The sequence below is a fragment of the Topomyia yanbarensis genome, chromosome 2, assembly GCF_030247195.1.
Source record: "Topomyia yanbarensis strain Yona2022 chromosome 2, ASM3024719v1, whole genome shotgun sequence".
NCBI classification, from domain to species: domain Eukaryota; kingdom Metazoa; phylum Arthropoda; class Insecta; order Diptera; family Culicidae; genus Topomyia; species Topomyia yanbarensis.
This window is the reverse complement of record NC_080671.1, coordinates 410,524,163-410,545,435: the sequence shown is the minus strand read 5'-3', so window position 1 is coordinate 410,545,435 and position 21,273 is coordinate 410,524,163. Positions and strand designations below refer to the sequence as shown.

General features: G+C 36.5%; 1 protein-coding gene across 4 annotated transcripts in view; it reads left to right on the top strand.

The window, feature by feature from the left end:
• Positions 1 to 3,989: 3,989 nt before the first annotated feature.
• Positions 3,990 to 21,273, top strand: part of LOC131685064 (zwei Ig domain protein zig-8-like) — a 426,388-nt gene continuing 409,104 nt past the window's right edge. For all 4 annotated transcript variants that reach the window (XM_058968472.1, XM_058968473.1, XM_058968470.1 and 1 more), the window contains exon 1: positions 3,990 to 5,121. In XM_058968472.1, coding sequence (XP_058824455.1) covers positions 5,049 to 5,121 — 73 coding nt within the window. In that variant the 5' untranslated portion in view covers positions 3,990 to 5,048. The remainder of the gene's footprint in view (positions 5,122 to 21,273) is intronic.

The following is a 21,273-nucleotide window of genomic DNA, read 5'->3' as shown; positions in this document are numbered from 1 at the left end:
ATTTACCCTATTTGTTGAGCTGAGTCGATTGGTACACAATACTCTGCCTTCCAGGTCTCATAAAAATCTTCAAAGTTTAACCTTTCTTTTACGAGAAACGTAGAAAAATCAAAACCCTCCCATGAGCATTTTCTGCGCACGGGCTTGAGTAATGGGTTCCTCTATAACGCGTTTAAAACATAGGAAAATTTACACGTTTAATCTTTCTTCTTATAGTGTTTGCCAAAGTAATGGAACTGGAACTGGAATATTCGATGACTCAACAGGTACATGCGGAAAACTGTAACGATGATTTTGAAATAAAGGTCGTTGATGATTAATTGAAATTCGACAAAAATAAATAATATCTTACCAGAACTTGGCGAACCACCAATTAACAGAATTATCAGAAGCGACAGTGATTAAAAAAACTCCAACATAGATGCGATTGAACAACAGATTTTATGTAAACTTTTTTCAAAAGACACATCGTTGTTTAAAGGTGAAAATAAAATGTGAAATAAAATGCTGTTGATATAAGATTTTCCATTTTCATATATTAATGTTGTAGACTAAAAAGAATTTGGATATAACGTAGATGTAATTAGTATCGTTATTCACACATTTGTAAAGTAAAAAGATTTCTATAAGATAGTGCAAATATCATTCCGTAAGTGTGCAAAAATTCATTGAATTATCTTCAGTAGTTTTTGAGATATAATATTTACAATTTTATCATGCAATAAAGTTTAAGGGTTAATATCTTAAAGAAAAAAAGGAATTTTAACGAAATATTTATACCAAAAGCTAATCACCATAATCCCTATACAATAAAATGTACCTCATGAAGATCGGTGATTTTGCGAAAAATTCGAGGATCACTTGACATGGCTTTACTCTTGGGTAATTACCTTGTTTGTTCAGTGTTTGTTCGACCAACTAGGGAGCTTATCCACAGGGCATTAATGTGCGTGGCGAATACGCATGGTCTTGTCTAAGTGGAATAATGATTGTTGAATCAGGTATGAGGGTTGAGAATTGACAGCAACTTTTTTCGGGACAAATTTACTCTCTTTTAATTACCGCAAGGTTCTACTGTATCGATTTTGCTGGCTATTGTCGACAAATTTTACACTACGAGAAACTAAAGCAATGAATTGTGAGACGGATAGGTATTCCAGAGCGAATCAGTTATAACCTTAGAACGGAAACCAGGACTAGGGAGGCTCCTATGGACATGATCGAAAGGAAATGTAAAGAATCCTTTGCCTTCTGCTAATAGCAGTTGAGCTTCCCTCTCAAGTCAACCGCATGGTCGTTGATAGAACATAATTCATCATCATGTTTTACCGCCGACGCCTATATAAAAAACCTATTTTAATCCACCTAGCGGTGCAATTGTGCCTTTCTCAATCATGAATCACGAGAATGTGTGCGTTGTTTATATTCATTAAAAACTTTTAAATGCATATATTACATTTTATTATTATACATCACATGACAACTATATACAGGAAAATAAATCATTATTCGAGTTCTATAATTTTGTAAAAGAAAAAACAGCCACGGTAATATTGAACTGATAAAAGGTGCAAAATCGGCAAAGTCCCAAAAAGTTGATTTTTATAAAAAAAAAATTTTTCGAGATAACATAAAATCTCGACATTTCATGCATTTTAAAGATGTTTGGCATCAAAAATACGAATTCGATTTCCGAAATTTCATGAGGTCCCCCCTTTGAAAAAAAAATTTTAGTTCCGGCTTATATGGGAATTTCATATGTGACCGGACGATTTAGTCTATATTTCCGGACCCATATAAGCGATCCGTACGAAATTTTATATACATCTATGGGGATGTTATAGCTATCATTTGGGACTAAGCTTGTGAAAATCGGCCCAACCATTTCCGGAAAACTGATGTGAGTTCGTAAATTTTGAAAGATGGCCACTTTTCCCGGGCACTTCCGGAACCGTCTATGGTGGTCAATGTAGTCAACGAAAGTTTGTTTGGCCGTCGGTGACCTAGAACTGCAAAGTTAAGTTATTTGAGAGACATTTTAGCGATTTTTTTACCATTTTTGCTTCCATCGGAATATCGGTTTGAATCACAATTTGCTATGTGATCGCACGCCACAACCTGTAACTCCGGAACCGGAAGTTGGTTGGGGATAAAATTTAATAGCCATTTACGGGGACGCAACATCTTTCATTTGAGACTAAGTTTGGTTGATTCGGTCTAGCCATCTCCGAGAAACCGATGTGACTGTTAGTCTGAATTTGGATACTTCCGCAGGGGCTTCCGGAACCGAGGATGGTGGCCAATGTGACCAAAGAGACTTTGAATGGCTGTTAATGACCTAGTACTACAAATCGAAGCAGTTGTGGTCACATTTTGGAAAAAATTTCACCATTATACATTCATTGCAGAATTTCTTAAAATCGACATTTTCTGCGTGATCGTACTCATCACCCTGTAATTCCGGAACCGGAAGTCGGATCCATTAGAAATTCAATAGCAGCCTATGGGAACGTTGCACCTTTGATTTGGGACTAAGTTTGTAAAAATCGGTTCATCCATCTGTGAGAAAAGTGAGTGAGATTGTGTTCGCGTACACACACACACAGACGCACATACACACACATACATACACACACATACATACACACACAGACATTTGCCGAACTCGATGAACTGAATCGAATGGTATATGTCACTCCGTTAAAAAGTCGGTTTTCAGAGCAATTGCAATACCTTTCTATTGAGAAAGGCAAAAATTCATTGAAATATGCTTTCCAGCTAGATTATCCTACAGATACTTATCTTCATATTCACCGCGGCATATTCGCTGACAATGCTGCTAGCGTTGACAAATACTGTACACGGAAAAATTGGCTTATAAATTCATGAACAAAAAATCACGATTTCGTGAACGAAAATTGTGACCAAATTCCTGATATTATGTATAATAAATCTCGTATTCATGAAGCTATTTTCTATTGCGGATATTGATTCGTCGGTAGTATAGTAGTAATCATGAACTAGTTCACGATGCTTAAAAGAATTCATGAATGATATTCCGAGTTTTGTGAAATAGTTAATGAAAAACATGTTTTGATCTTGTGAATTAATTCACAACTACGAGAACTAGATTATGTTCAAGATGTAATAAATTATAAAACAGTTCACGTCGTATAGTCGGGCTCTGAATAATGTTCCTAAATTTATGAATAAAATCACGAGTAAACTTTTTGTTTTATGAATAATGTTCATAAAGCTGTGAACTAGTTCACGTACAGAATATTGATTTGGTAACAAAACAAAAACAAATATCTCCACTAATAAATTCGTTATATGGGCGTTACTGAAGGTAAATTATCATAATCATAAAACATGATTTTTGTTCATGGTCCTTTTTTCGTAAAGACTTAAAAAGTTACTATTCCAGAATTCAGGGGGTTCATTTCTTACTCTTCGAATGGACAAGATGCTATCTCCGCTGATTCGATTGCAAAATTTGCACTCTTACTCTACTCAGTTCCCATTAACGCATGCAAATTTTAGGCTTCTACCTCAACCTAAGGACGTTGGATGCCACACAAAGGGAAAATAAAAACCCCATCAGCAAAACCACTTCGTTAATATTCACTATTTTTACATATCTTTCACAGACTCAGCCAGCGGAAGTGGCACTTTTCCTGGAAAACGCAAAACCAAAACAACAAACGGCCTAAATTCTTCGCTGCCCGGAAACACTCGGGGCACCCGAAAGCTGCTTGTTATTTTCCCTCTCCACCCGGGGATAACCGCAGAGACAGCTAGGAGAAAAGGGACTCACAAATAGACCAGGGCATTCCACCGCACACAAGCGTTCCGGTGGCGGTTAAAAGTTTGTACGACCTGCCAAGCACACCGTAGAATCCATTACTACACGAAATGGAAGAAAAACACCCGAGAAAGTAAGGAAAACAGTTCGCTTTTGGGTGCGCGCGTGTATTTCGTCTAGAGTAAAAAAATCGGCGGTTGCGAAGATAAATGACGTTCGAAAGATAAACGATTGGCAAAAACTTCCAACGATGACAGGATTAGCGTTAAGCTTTTTCACAAAGATTCACTCCGTGGGGTCAAACTGATACAGGTGATGATACCAATGTACATGAACATGAAGAGTCCTCGTCTTTGATGGAACACGCCTAAATGATTCGCTAGAATTTTCTTGCTCCGATAGAATGAACTTTCCTCCTACATCGACCTAACGGAGTTGGAAATTAAACCCACGTACAATTATAGGTATGCCAAATTTCCTGGGAAATCGTTGGCGTCTATTTATCATAAACAGTCACACCTTCCATGGAACATACATAACATTCGTCGATTTTTTTTCCAGTCTAGCAATCAGAGCTTGTACGAACGAAAACGCTATCTGCTAGCAAAATGTCGAAAAGCTCGTTAGACTTCAGATCCTCTTCGGGTTCTGGTTCACTTCATCATCATCATCCGAGGAGGAGGTACCGTTAACGACAAAATATCGAAACGGGCGGATAAAGTGCGAAAACAAAGTTTTTTCCTCCATATTAAGACGCACGTCCTGCTGCTGTAGTGCTTGTATATATTTTCCCACCTCGAACTTGCAGGTAGGCGAAAATTCGTTTTCCAACATTCTTCCACATTCAGCGGCAACCGAGGTTTCCCGGCCATCAGTCGTCCTACTCGTCGAGATGTGTGAGTGTGCGAGACTAATGCTAAGTTTGAAGATCACATGAAAAAGTGACAAAAAGTGAAGCTGTTAACAACGCGGTGAGTGTGTTCCGGAGGATGTTTCCAAGCTTCCAAGAAGATAAATATCAATTGCGAAACAGTGAAAAAGCGAAGAAGGATCACTTCTCCGGCTTGTGGGTGGCATCAGCCTCCGCCCATATACGCATTGAAGTTCAGAGGAAGGAAACAATTCATGTAGGAAGAAAGAAGTTTCTCGAAAAAGTGTTCCGTAAAGTGGAGTGGCCCGCGCGTGTGTCGGTGTGCTTGTGGGGGAGGGCGTATGTGAAAAAGGTTGAATTTCGGAGAGCAGGATGACGCTACGCAGAATGTCGTGCTGTAGCTGCAGTTGGATCGGCGTGGGTCTTCTGGTGCTGTTAAGTGCAGGTAATTGCAAACTATTATATTAAATCGTGCAAACGGAGATTTATAGGATTATATGCTCACTAGGGGCGTACGTGATGAGCAGTGTTCGTCGATCTATGCATTCAGTATCGGTAGGATTTTTTCCCATACTTTCATTTTTTTACCGCACAATGTCCCCACGAAACTGCTTCAATGACATTATGATGCTCGAAATAATAGATTCAGTATATGCAACCTTTATGTTTTCCCAAAGGAAAAAATGGGTGTACCAATTCGCGCTTAAGGGGAACAAAACATAACATAAATAAGCTGGATTTGAATGCCTCTTGTTCCACTCATCAGTAACTGACACCAACTTGCTGTAGGTTGGACCATATATTCAAACTAACACCAAACTGGCGTCAGTTATTAAATTCAAACAGTTCACCTAACATGTGTAAACGCTTAAAGCAACTGGCTGGTACCAGGTGATGTTTCAGTTAGTTAAGCACAGAAGCTCTGGGTTGCAGACGAGTATAGGGATCAGACTGACGAGTGTAACACGAAATCAAATTCAAATCCAACTTCTTTAGGTTAGGTTTTGTGCTCTTAAGCGCCAATTTCTACATCCATTTTTTTTTTCCTTTAGGAAAAAAATAAACGTTGCATACTCACAAGTGTTTGGCTCTAACCCCAAAAGACAAGAGTTCAGTTCCCTATACCCATCAGTGACCCAGAGCTTCAGTGCTTTGCGAATCGAAACATCACCCGGTACCAGTTGCTTTAGATATTCACACATGTTGTGTGAACTGTTTGAATTTTATGTCAAACTGACGACAATTTAATGTTAGTTTGGATATATCGTTCAACTGATAGCAAGTTGATGTCAATTACTGATGAGTGGAACACGAGATATTTAAATGCAACTTCATTAAGTTTCAGTATAACTGAATCTCTCTATACCGACTTTCAACGCGTTGACCATAACAAATATTTCCATACGGAATGCTCTGACAAAGTTCTGGAAACCCATTTTGCACATCTCAGTAAATCGAAAAGATACATTATCAGAATGGACAAATATCCACAATTTTAAAGATGTTAAAAAAACCTCTACTTAAGAACCTCGGCGGTTGTTACGGCATTTAATTAGCAAGGGACTGGATAGTGAAGTGCATTTTTCAATATTAAGAGCCATAGTACTCAAGGGAGAGCAAGGAATTGAAGGGAGAAAGTTTAGAAAAGCGTGGAAGGATCATATATCGGAAAACTAGAAATGGCAGGGTCATTAGAACAGGCTTAATATCGTTCGGGCTTAATTTTTGTCTTCTGCTAATGAGGGTCGAGCTTAGGCAGCATAACTACGAATCACCCGAGTTCACTAGCATGTGTCCTGGTATAGACAGACAAGTCCATCATTACCGTGACAACCGACAAAAATTAAGCCACGCAAGATCACCACGACCCTCATTAGCAGAAGACAAAAATTAAGCCCGTACGATATTAAGCCTGTTCTAATGACCCTGCCATTTTTAGCTCTAATTTTTCATAACTTTCCCTACCCAGTAATCTCTAGCTAATTGAATGTCGTTAAAATGTTAAAAAGACTTATTGAGTGTGATGTAGATCACGCGCACGCATCTTTCTTTTGCTCGTAGACACCTACTTTCGTGGGAGGGAAACATTTGTCTGCTCACCTACTGTGCCTTGGGGATCATTTGCTTTTTTCTTTTCATTCACATCAATGTCATTATTGTAAATTCTGTCTTGATGTTCACGATCAGATGTTTTCCCTTGTTTTTTGAACTTACGTGTTATCGGCGTAAACCCTTCATCATTCAAACTAGAGGGATTCCATGAGAAACCAGCCGACCGCAAAATATGACCATCGTCGATTCGAACGAAACTTTGCAGGTGTGTTCGCTGTATGAATCTCCATGATATTCTCTGGCAATTGGAATATTTTGATACAAGAGTAATTTTTCAAAAGGGCGTAAACGTTTCTACGTGTATGAATTTAAATTTTTTTTTGTTCGATTACTGTATTTTATACAGCAAAACTATCTGAAAACAAGTTACAGGGAATGAATACTTATGTCCTAAAAAAATATACACTGAAAAAAATGTTGTGTCATTTTTCAAAAAAACAAAATTTTATGATAAAATGATGATATGATAAAAATTTAAATTGCGAAAAAACCCATTTTTTTAAATTTTTTATATTTTGTTACCAAAAACCTAAAGAGAAAAGAAACATTTTGATTGTGATTGCATGATGGAGAAAAAATCGGTAAAAAAGTTTTTCTAACAATAACTTCGTACATGTTTTTAAATTTCATACTAATTGACATTCAAAATTGTCATTTTATTACAGAATATAATTCTAAGCACCATTTAAAATCAAAATACATTTAACAAAAATCTTCCAAAATGCGATAGTTTTCGAGATATTTGAAATTTTGCTACTTCAAAAACAATTAATTCGTGTAATTATACTCTTTTTAAAAGTTATTCGCGTTACCCCATCAAAAAATGTTAAAATTTTAATGTTTATCGTTTTAAAGACGTAAAAGCAACCTTTTTAGTGTATTTGGATCATGGAGAAGCTTTCAACTTTTGACATTTTTTTATAATTCTTACTATTTGCAGTCAAAAATGCAATTTTCTTTTTGAATATGATTCTAAATGCCATTTTAAATCGAAATGCTCTTAACAAAAATTTTCTAAAATGTAGTAGTTCTCGAGATATTTTAACTTTTGTTTTAACAACACAATTATTTTGTTTTATTACGACCTTTTCATAAGTTATTTGCGTTTCTCCATCAACAATAATAGGTTTTTCAAAAGGCCCATAAACTTTCGTGCAACTTTCTCTTTGACATCAAGGCGATATTGTAAACCATTTGAAAGTTATATTCTGTAATAGAATTAAAATTTTGTATGTCTATTAGTATGAAATTTAAAAACATGTACGAAGTTATTGTTAGGAAAACTTTGTTACCGATTTTTTCTCCATCATGCAATCACATTCAAAATGTTTCTTTTCTCTTTGGGTTTTTGATAACAAAATATAAAAAATTTGAAAAAATGAGTTTTTTCGCAACTTAAATTTTTATCATAAATTTTCGTTTTTTTTGAAAAATGACACAACATTTTTTTCAGTGTATATTTTTTTCAGACAGAAGTATTCATTCCCTGTAACTCGTTTTCAAACAGTTTTGCTGTATAAAATACAGTAATCGAACAAAAAAAATGAAATTCATGCACGTAGAAACGTTTACGCCCTTTTGAAAAGTTGCTCTTGAGTCAAAATAATCTTATTACCTGTGGAAAATATTTAGTCTTGCATGACGGTGAAACGTGTAAAGTTTCATTGGAATCTAAGATGGTAGGTCACGATTTTAAAGATTTTCGGACGGATCTTCGTGGAATTCCTCACTAGCTTTCTTACCGACGGCGCTACAAGTTGATTTTGAGGTGCTGGATGCTGCTTTTGCAATTGTTATTGTAGCCTGAACAAACTGCTAGATTTGGCAAACGTTTGTGGTACATACGATGGCTTTGAAGACTGTGTTTCACATTGATTTCTAGTGGGTGAGTGGGCCACCTGTTGTGATGTATTCTGTGTCGTCTGGTTACAGATTTTACACGTGGGATTTGGTAGGTGCACAGCGTGGTTTGTTTTATTTTAGTACCGTTATGTTTGAACTGAGTGTACCCCATTATCCATAAATACGTTAGACATACATACGTTGGGCCTAAAAATATAGGCATAATGGACGTTAGACATAATGGACGTTAGGCATAATATACGTTAGGCATAATGGACGTTATGCATAAATTACCATATTGCAGTATCACTTAACGGAATTTATTTTTGGTGGTGTTCGCCTCGGGTGGTAAGAGCGTGAATGTTTAATCTTTGTTTGATGTTGTAAAATTACTCTTAAAGCTGATCAAACTGATCAACATTTTATTCTGCTGTATATACTTGAATAAATCTTTATTAAAAAAAACGAAGCAGACCAAATGCTTGGCATGCGGTAATTCAGCGAGCGTTTATTACTCGACGTACAACCGATAAATTGCACCTAACTCAAATTGATTCAATCTGTTTGTTAAAAAGTGGAGGTATTATGCTTGTTGGTAATAAGGTTTTGAATTAAACTAGCTTCAGTGACTTTTCCCTACTTCAAATAAAATAAATATATATACAAAAAAATAACAAAATTTATCTCATTTCTATTAAGGTATGAATAACTCACATTAACTTAGATTTATTTTTACATACATGCATGTGCAATTTACAAGAAGAAAATATATGTCTTGAAGAAAGAATGGTGAATTTGCTGCTTCTACACACTTAATTTTGTTCTACCGAATCCCAGCTTTTTTCGAAACTTTTAGCGAGTTTTTTCCAGCTAACAAAGCTTTTACCGAGATGTCAGTAGGAGTGACGGTTATTTTGCTGAAACTCGGAAAATAGATTGCTGAAAATCAGTATATTAATGTAACTTTGCTGAACTAGTTTCCATAACTTAATGGCTGTTCATTATTAGTCTTTATTGTTTAATATTTGGATACAATTGTATTCGTAATACATCCAATAAGCTTGAAATGGGCTTCTTTTTTGAACTGGAGTTGAATCAAAACTGTTCACTTAAATGAAGAAAGCTAAAAAAATATAAAAAAAATTCTACACTATAAATCATAAATATCTCGCTTGGTGTTTTCAATTTACTGTCCCTTGAAGGTATGCAATTGTACACAGCAAAGCGTGGTTTTTTTAAACCCGAAAACGAGCATAAAGTTAAAATCTCTACAACAACGAAAGCCTTGCTATTACTGTTATATTTTTGTGAGTTATGCCTATTATCTATTATGCCTAACGTCCATTATGCCTACCGTACTTATGCCTAACGTCGCGCACCCTTTTTAACTGTATAACGGTCATTCCATGCGAAGTGATCAAGGCACGTGTAATCGACCTCCACGGATTTGAACAAAATTTAGAGGAATTGTTCATCTAGGGCCAATATATAAAAACCCAAATTTTTGTGACATTTTAACCATCCCTTGGGTCATGGGAGCACCCCCCGTTTTGGCAAATTGCCAAAACCCTTGATTTTCTTTTGATCATATCTCCGGTTCTATTTACTCTAGAATCAAACCACAAGATGGCCTTTGAAGAAAATTGTTCAAGGAGTCTATAAAAAATATTATTTTTTGCCGACAGTGTTGCCAACTATACAATTTTTACAGTTAAATATTAAAAGTTATTTTTTCTCAATACGAATATTTTAATTTTGAAAATTTTAATGCCATCGCGTTCCTCAGACATTTTTACATAAAAAACACTTATCATCTCAATATAATATGAACGTATCCTGAGATACACCGTTTTGAAGAGAAAAAACCGCAATTTCCCATATAAAATCGCAAGCGCGTAACACTAAAAAACCAACTTGAGTATTCTGAGCTCAAACATTATTTTTCGTGAAGTAGACGAGAAATGATGAAAAACTACGTATTTGGTTTGCTTCTAGCAGATCAGAGTCGATTTTTATGACAGTTTGAAGATTTTCTCAATTTTGGCCAATAAAAATGGATTTTTATATGAGAAAATCGGAGCTTTTCCCTTCAAAACGGTATATCTCAGGATGCGCTCATATTATATTGTGACGATAAGTGTTTTTTATGTAAAAATGTCTGAGGAACGCGATGGCATTAAAATTTTCAAAATTAAAATATACGTATTGAGAGAAAAATTAACTTTTAATATTTATCTGAAAAAATTGCATAGTTGGCAACACTGTCGGCAAAAATAATATTTTTTATAGACTCCTTGAACAATTTTCTTCAAAAGCCATCTTGTGGTTTGATTCTAGAGTAAATAGAACCGGAGATATGATCAAAAGAAAATCAAGGGTTTTGGCAACGGGGGGTGCTCCCATGACCCGAGGGGTGGTTCAATTGACACAAAATTTTGGGTTTTTATATATTGGCCCTAGATGAACAATTCCTCCAAATTTTGTTCAAATCCGTGAAGGTCGATTTCAAGTTTGCATCTTTTTTTGATCACTTCGCGTGGAATGACCCATAGTCTAGTTGGAGGGAATGTCTTGCGGCATGCTTCCGGTTTACAATAACACCGTTATAAATACCCAGAAAGAAGTTTCTCCTAGTATTATGGGGTACCGGTTTGAGCTTCATCGAATTGCGCTATATATTTTGAAATTCGTTCGCAGTGTACGCGGTGACAGGTTAAGTAACCTTACCTCTATTTTGTACTGCGTTGTATTTTCCATATACACGGGAACCTTAATCCCGTTGAAGACACTTTCTACTACGCGCTTTGGATTATTTTGTAAGACAAATCGGTTTGGTCCAACATGTTGAATGATATTGGTACTGCACTGCACACATTGTGAAGATAGGCCATTTTTAGCCTTTGACAATATCCCCCCTCTCCAGCGATGCCGGATGTGAAGACATATCTTCATTTTGAAGACATTTGAAACGCTGTAAAGACGTGTTTATCATTTTGAAGACAACTTTGTTCATATGTTTAACTAATTTCTGGTTCAAAATCAAAAACCGGTTCAGAATCCTGGTCATTGAAGACAAAAGAAGACATTTTTTATGAAATGTGAAGACATTTTAAAACTATACCTGGTGCCCCTACCCCGTCACGAAGAATCGGTCATAAGGAACAATAATTCAAGTAGCCAACAGTATAATTGAGTCGGGCAGCAGTCATTCGCCAACTTCACGCACTACGACAAAATTAAGCACAATGCTTCCTTTGTTGTTGAATCAATGCACACTGGAATCTACTAGTTGATTTCTGCTTTGCTCGTTTGTACCTCTGACTTACCAGAAGTGGAAAGTAGCCTGAACGGTTTCCTTAGTTCCTCGAATGATGGCCATAAGATACATGTAACTCTTTTGTCGTTCGCTTTGCGCTAACTCGAGCAGCCGCAGAAAGCACACTGAGTATCATGACAGCTATCTCTGGTTGGTGGAAATAGACCGACATAAGTTATATTTTTCATTTTGTTCATTTAACCTTGCTTAATATGCACATTTAAAAAAAAAAATAAATAATAAAAAATAATTTTCTTATTTTGCTATTATCGAATCCATTACACGCGATTTACCACTAACCGAGTCTTAACACGGGCTTGTACGAGGCTTTATAGCGCTATAGCGTGTAGTAGTCAATTCAGTCTCAGTCAGCCTTCCACTTATCTCAAGGAGAGCCACTATATGCCTGACATTGGAAAAAAACTCACATCAGGATAGGTACTGACAACAAATATATCATCCAGTGAAACAAACATTTATCAAACCATCGGCCTTGTCATCAGTACTGACATCCCGTCGGTCCCCGTACAACTCGACACTGACCTGATAACTGTTGCGCGAATAATCTCTTTTCCAAGCAAGTGCAGTAACAGTTCAGGTTTCATAGCACACTACAAGTACATTCTAAGTTTTAAGAACGTCATGGTGTCGTGGTGAGTGGCACAGCTGTTTTTAGTATTACTCGAAAAGAGTGCTAAGACCATTTTGAAGGGAACGCTTCAGATTCCTCGGACGCTGATTGTTCGTGGGGCCTGGTAATATGGACTCTGCTACTAAAGGTTACCCGACGCGAGTTTGAAAAGCATGTCAAATCTTGGCTCACCGGAGTAAGGGAATTTGAAACAACCAACCTCGTGCTTCAGTAGATCCACGCATAATAATCTCGAATCGGTGACTACACCGTCAATCCCCACTTTGTGAGCGGGCTTGTAGATGCAATAATCCTTCATACCAGGCTTATCGTCAGTAACGTTATTTTCTTGCTTTGACCAGAATTAGAGCTTCCATTTTCCGAAAGGATTTTACGGGAAATCCCGGGAACATAAAAAATAATAAAATCTTGAAAACAAAACAATGAATTAAAAAGGGATGGGTAAGTAATGTCAGAGACATAACTGAAGGGATGTAGAATACACTTAGGCTGGTAATTAGAATACTGTAATTTTTATTATCTTCTGCATGGTTGCATTAAATTCAGCTATCAAGTATTTCTGTTATATATATATATATATATATATATATATATATATATATATATATATATATATATATATATATATATATATATATATATATATATATATATATATATATATATATATATATATATATATATATATATATATGTATATATATGAATTACCTACACATACATCACTTGCGATGCGTTTATGTAAATGAAATTTCGGTCCTACCTCGAAACTTGCAAACGTCCGCCCGAGACACATGTGTGGCAAAATTCAACGGCTAGGTTTGTTCCCAAGTTCCAGCGGGTATTTATTTTTCAAGTGGTTAGTACTACCTTTCCCGATCAGAAACACATAACAGAAATATTTAAAAAATAAATCTCGCATTGTTACTTGTTATAAATTTCTGTTATTTGAACTACTAACGAGACCTAATTTATAACACAATATGTTACAAAAATTGTGTTCTGTTACAATCTTGTTATTTCATTCTGATCGGGTTACTACTCGCATTATTGAATATTTCATTACACATAGTGGGATCAAAAGGCATTCGTCTAGCTGCTTTATTTTAAAGCATGGCGTAAAAAGCAAATAAAAGAAATTAAAGGCCAAATCGGGAAACAAATACTATTTGGACTCACTGGAAGTTAAACTAACTCCACAGTTAAAAGCCAGTAGAAGGGCATTCGCGCGTGGAATGTCAGCATTAGAGAGTTCAAATGCCCTATAAAAATAATATATTCAAAACTTAACCAACCAAGTTTCTTCGCACTAACCCTGCAATTGTCTCGTATGATAATAACCGACAACAAATGTAGTACTAGGGCATTACTTTTAACGGAGCATTTCACTTGTAGAGCAGTGAAATTCGCAAACAAAATTAGTAAAATTAAAATCCCGTTTCACGTTTCCCAGTTTGCCACCAGTATCAAACCATCAACAGAAACTTATATCAGTATTCAACAAACCAACATAATCTCCTTCAAATCGTCAATCGCAGCCACATTACCGTTTGCTAGAAAAAACTAATAAAGAGAACACTCCTTCGCAGTGCACTCTGGAGCGCGCGCCGTGGTGAATTTATTTGAGAACCCCACACATAATTGAAAGAGCAAGAGAGCGCGGTCTCTCGCACCCAGACCCACCGCCACCCATCGCCTTGAAATTCATTTATTTAGCTCCGAAAGAAAGAGCGTTCTGTTTTTTCTGTGGTCTGTGATCATTATATGCATAAAACTGGTGCGCCTGTATATCATTGAAATGATGCCTGGCGGCAGTCATGGAATATATTACTTCGAGCTGACGGAACGTAGAAACTACTACAAGATCAGAAAGCAAACTGACGATTTTTTTATGTGCTGCTTTTATATGAGTGTCGCGATTCATTGGATGGCAAAGAGGCGGTCCTAGCAACGCTCGCAGCTTGGTTGAATTGTTCGGACCAATCAGGGCTGATAATTACCACTTTCACAAAATATATTATTTTTGGTATTCATAGCAATCGTACATTTTACGGAATCAAATACAATATAGGTGCACATGTTTCCGATCAGATAGTGCAAAAATATAACGATTTCGATCAGTACAATGGAAGCTAATGCATTTGAAAACTGGGAAAATATCTTAGCAAAAACTTTGAAACGGGACCCCTATAATGAAACGTTAGAAGTATTTTACTTCAAAAATTGCAAATCCGACTGACCGCATGTATATCTGCGACAAAAGTGTTCTCAGATATCGATTAGGTGAACTAAAAATTATTGAATCATTCTTGATAGCTTGTCAACAAGTTTATACATCGTCAACATCTCTAGAACAATTTTTCCTGGGTATATAACCTACGGAGACACGATTGTGGTTGAGAATATATTAGTATGCAGCTGATTGAGGTGCTGTCCAACATTGGAATTGGTAGAAGAGTATTTTGATGGCATTTAGTCAATTTAATACAAAGCGTTTTTTGGTCTTGTTATAAATATTGAATAAAATGATTCAGCTACTTCAGGGTTATGTGCACTTATTTCTAATCAAGTGAAAAAACGTACGATATCGAATCCATTTAGCCAAAGTATGACCAGCACATCTAGTAATTAAAATTGAATCAAAATTAAGCAGATAGTTCACAAACTGTGCAGTGAGAAGGGAAGTCCATTGATTTCCTTATACATTCGGGCGAGTATCCGGTCTGCGTGACCGCCATGTAAAAATACATGCTGCATCCTTGAATGTGACGGTAAGGGAGTGTAGAAGCGCACGATACTGGATTAATTCGGGATTTGGTGTACAGGTAAACTTCGATATAACGTACCCTCGATATAGCGTAACTCGATATAACGTACATTTTTCCTCGATATAACGTACATATTTTTAAATATTTTTCCTGGTCCAAGTTTCTCTTCAAATACGCGTGTATTCCAAATTTTAAGAATTCTATATGTTATACACAATCTTAAAACGTACTAATTGGGTTTTTATTGACCATGTTAGCAAATGACTACTTCCTTGAAGGTTTCGAGAGGTTTTTATTCCAATTTTATTTGAGTATGATTGTAGTTTATCAAAACCAACCATATATCTCAATAAATAATACATGATCAGGTGTGGCCATTATTGGGACGGCGAAATCTGATTCTCTGGGCTGAATTACAATGTTTAAGTTCCAACAAAAACAGCATGCGAAATGTAATTATACTTATTAACAATCAGATTCGTTTTATCATTCTCGACATGTGGCTCATCAAATTACATCAACCATACGATCTACGAATCATGTTGAAAGTAATGCGGACACATTTAACTCCGACATCGCATATTGTAGAATTCAGTTCCCTGGATTGATGATTATGTAACCTGCCATCATGTGATCCATGAAATGACGTCTCCTTGACGATCTACGTGGAATCCAGTGATGTTTATCAAAATTTTTCTGCTGGTTGCTGACACTCCTTAATCCGGTTACAAGGACCAACGATTGTTTTCGTATCATATCATGTGCCACATCAAATCAATAAGAGTGAGAGATCATATTTGTAGTTATACGGACAACTGTGCACGTTTTAAGACCGGTTTGGGTATTTAGGAAACCAGTTAGCGGAATGAACAATATTTTCAAAAATTCTTCAATCAGTCAGTTAATCTATTGTAATTTCTTTTATTTGATGTAGTTGTATTGTATTGTAATTTCATTTGTTTGATGAGGCGTATACGGTGTGAGTATTAAACAAAAACATTTTACGAGCTCAGACAGAATAATAATCAACTAATGGCTTAATGATTAGGAAATGAATAAGAATATTTTGAATATGGTACTATGATAATTGCTTTTTGGTTTAGGTTTAATATTTAATTCATATAAGCAAAAAAGAATAACTATATGGAACCACATAATTTTCTTATAAGAAAAGTTGTTTGACACTGCTAAGTAGATTAGATTTTAGTTACGCCTTGTCAAAATTCTACAAAATAAAGTACCATGAATAGCAATTTTGTGATCTTTTTGCTTGCTTCGATATAACGTACATTTTTTAAACCGAAATGTACGTTATATCGAAGTTTACCTGTACATCTTTTATGTCACTTCTTACATCTATTAATTTAAATATAACTGCATTACATTTCCAAGCTTCTTCTTCTTTTCTAGTATTTTTCATGTTTACTTAAACATTTTCAGATAACTTACCAATAACATAGCAAGTTAAGAAGCACTTATTTGCTTTTGTTTGTGCTCCCCAAAATAAACAGATGTGGGTGCCGCTAGATCTATGTTGGATGCAATAGTGTTTTTAGAGCATGTATGGCGCTTGGTCCTCTAACACAGGTCATATTTAGTCAAAATATGCGTTGGATAAATAGACCAAACATTTTGGGCTCGCTCTTGACTAGGCATGATTGCTGTATGCGATTAATCCGCTGCTACTATCATCGATTAATTCGACTAATGCCTATTGTTCATGTAGGCGACCTCAAATGTACGAGGTATTCTTGTAATGGGTCTGTGGATGCACGGTAGAGCTATCACCTTCCATCTACAGAGCTAAAAAGGCATCTATGGATATAATAGATATATGTATAAATGAAGGCAGACAAAGTGTTTTGAGAAATATTCTGCTCATCGGAGGGAGATGGATTGTATACACACATGTACTAGTGAAGGTATTGACATAAAACTTTCTTGTCAAAAATTTTATCGCGAAAACTGCTACTTCATAAACGCTTACACTTATTTAACAAGCAACTTTATTTAGTTTCTAAAGCATTAAATTTTTTATACCTGAAGTATTGTTTATCATATAACGGTTGCGTGTTGCTACTAAATAAATTAAAGATTTAGTAGATACAGTAGTTTTCAGTGATTCGCAAATTGTATTAATGTTAATGTTAAATTATAAAAGATCAATCTGATGATGGACTGCATAGATCGCCATAATATTGAAATGTTTCGGGGAAATGGCCGGTAAATGTATCTAAGTTCAAAAATATATGCGCTCTCAAAAAGATTGCATATTGAAATATTTTTTAATAAATTTCTTTCGAAAAAACCTATTTTAATCCACCTAGTGGTGCAATTGTGCCTTTCTCATTTGTCCAAACTACGATTCCATGGCTCGTTATGTTCAATACAACGGTGAAAATGTATATTACATATTCAGTACGATTTGCACATACATACAATGGACCGACCGCCACGATCTTGAGATGCTATGTGTCGACACTGAAACATCGCTTAAAACCAGCGACGGATCAAGGAAGAGGATCCAGAGGGACCAGACCCTGCCGAAAATTTTCAACTTGTTAAGAAATTTTAAACTAGTTTCAATTTTAAAGTAGCAACCCCTCATTGGATACTCCTACCTACGCCTAAAAAAGTAAAAAAAAATCGCCGGCCGGGACTAGGTTGACGATTTTTAGAGTGATTGCATAACCTTTCTATATGAGAAAGACAAAAAGATGCCAAAGTCCAAAAAAAGTCAATCTTCGCCAACAAAAAATTTTCGAGCTTGCATCAAATCTCGACGTTTCATGCATTTTAAAGACATTTGGCATCAAAAATACAAATTCGATTTGGAAATTTTCCCCTGCTGCTCGCTTTGAGAATTTTTCATTTCAGTTTATATGGGAATTTGCTGTGTGGTCGCACTCTTCATCCGGTAATTCCGGAACCAGAAGTCCAATCAAAAAAATTCAATTCAATTCAATAGCAGCCGATGGGAAGCTTGTACCTTTCATTTGAGACTAATGCCGATTTCGGTTTTAGATCAGAGTCGCCCTAGGTTCGCTCTAATATTTACAAAATCCATACAAAAGTGACAGCTCAGAGCGAACCTAGAGCGACTCCGTTCTAAAAACGAAATCAGCATAAGTTTGTGAAAATCGGTCCAGCAATCTCTGAGAAACAGAGGTGACATTTTTTTCCACATACACAAACACATACATACACACAGACATTTTTCGATCTCGACGAGCTGAGTCGAATGGTATATGGCACCCGGGAAAATCTTTATTCCGGAATTCCCAAATCCCGGGAATCCAGGGATTCCCGAGAATTAAATTTCCGGGGTGGAAACTCTATCCAGAATATCACAATTCTGAGCCTATCTATCACGGTACGGCTGAATATTTCTGCGCCAGTTTCTTCGAAAATTTTAGAATACTTAGCGGAGTATCTTTGATCTGCAAGAAAATCGGATACTGTCCGACTGAATTCAATGTGATTGATTTTAAACAGAATATTGGAGTCTTTGATGACGAATCTTGTTCGACATCCATTTAACCATGAGTTGGGTTTTTTGGAGAGCCTATTTATGTGCGGGCTTCAGGCAACTATGCAGCATGCAACCGTTTTCAACAACAAAATAAATGAACCAGACGATACAAGATATCATACATTTAAAAAGTATTTTGCTCCCTTAATCACGTCTTCGTGAGCAGATGTTTTGCATAGTCTTTTCTAGAGGTGTCAATGCTTTTAAGGCGTGTCTGGTTATAAAATTCGATGGTTAGTTTCCCATCCATGCCATTGGCACCTCAATATATAGTCTTCTGAATAGATGCTTCCTCTGCCGCATTCAAACACCCAGAGTCACCGGATTTCATGAATATATAGTTCGTGACTTACGGCTGGAAATTACAGGAAATGAGTGACAGTCAAACACGGGCGTGCTTCGGTACAATCTTTGGCAAATCGGGTCTTTCGGTGTTTTCACCACACATTTCCAATCTGTTATAATCAATTACTCAACCCCAAGGAGATAGCTGCGGACGAAACTAAACAGGCTTTTCCTCCAGGGATTTTCTCTGGTTTACAGGGTCGGCTCTTAGCACTGATCAAAAGTCCAAAACCACTGATCTTTCTCTCTTATTTAATTTTATTTGCTTACGGTGTGGTGTAGATGTGTACGGGGGCCGGCCGGCGCTTGAGAGGAATTCAGGGACTCGTGCTGGGTGACGATCGTAGACTGCGAACGGGATGCGCGGGAAGTGACGGTCACATGCGGTTTCTGGTTCGCTCGCTGGGTGACGGTCGAAGACGGTTGTCGGTTTTCCGCGCTGAGCAGCAGTAGCATGCGGTTGCCGGATGGCTTGCTGGGATGTAGGAGGCAGAATGGCGGCCTTCTCGTCGAGCTTTTCCACGTGGCCGATGAATCCCGGCAGAAAGGTGGCCGTGACCGAGGTTTTTATTCACAAACTTTGTTGCCTCGTGGTGACACGAACTATGATCCCCACGTAGGGTATTTCCGGGGTTATCAGTGGGACTTGGCCACACAAACTTCCAGCCGAAACTTAATGGGTCCTGACTCGATTGTAACTATATTCTCCAATAAAATCTTCTCCACTGAACCTTCAGTCGCTAGTTTAGAAACATATCACTAGCGACTAAAACTTTAACTGCTAAATAGCTCTGATTACTTCGTACGTCTGGTTTCATTGGTGTCTTAAGTGGAAAAGATCGCTTAAACCTGCTCTACTAGTGGCAAACCCAGCTTCATACCTCACCTCCCCCTTCGTACCTCATTTTCTGCCTTCTTCGTCCCACATTTCCTAATTCCATTCGTTAATTCCATATCCAATTCCTCCCTTTTCAATAGCTTTGTATGTGTCGTGTGTCATGTGTTATGTGCGTTACATTTATTTTTAATTAATTATTTAAATTAACAGTTGGTAAAGGGAGTGGAATCAATATTTTCTTTTCTCAAGCTTAAATTAATGGTTGCATACAATATTGCTAACAATTTAGATTCACAATTTCTCACAACAGATCAAGACGAACAGTACTATACAATACATACATATAATTTGCTTACCACCTATCGTTCGCTCGGAATCAGATCCTAGGGGAAAGCATCCCAAACGGTAATAAATCATACACGGAAAAAATCCGTTCATAAATTCAAGATCTCGTGAACTTAACGATTTACAAAAATCGTAACGAAGTTCCTGAAATTGTGAACAATAAACCTCGTTTTCGTGAAACTATTTTAGTTGTGTTGGGTTACTGTTGTTGTTCCCTCGACATGTTTAGCTTTTGGTATGATTCTTGTTCAAAATTTGGGAATACATAGCCGACAGACAAACGATGTTCATTGTTTTAGGAGCTTATTCGCGATTTTTGTGATTTCTCATCACGTTACCGTGCTGAGTTTTCTATCGCATTTTTCTGTCTGACTGAAGGAATTGACGTTCATGATTTCAGAATCTTAATCGCGAATTTCTGAATTTCTGTTCACGTTATCGTCATTTTTAGTCATGAGTAGAGTGATTTATATTCATGATTTCAGAAATGTTGTAATAATTTTTGTAATGTGTATTCACGTTGTTGTGATATTTTAGAAACCAGTAGTGATTTATGTTTAATTATGTTCTTGGTTTTAGGATCTTAGTCACGATTTTTGACACCGAATTGTGTGATTTATTTTGATGATTTTGGGATCTTAGTCACGATTTTCGTAATTTTTGTTCGCTTTGTCGTGATATTTAATTCTAGAGCTCACTCTCGAATTTGACACGTGGAGTAATGTGACTCATGTTCTTGATAACAGCAGTTTTATGATGTGAACTATGCCACGAACATGATTTGTGGAGTTAAATAATATCCGAAATTTTGCGAAAGAGTTCATGTGAAAATTTCATTACTATGTTG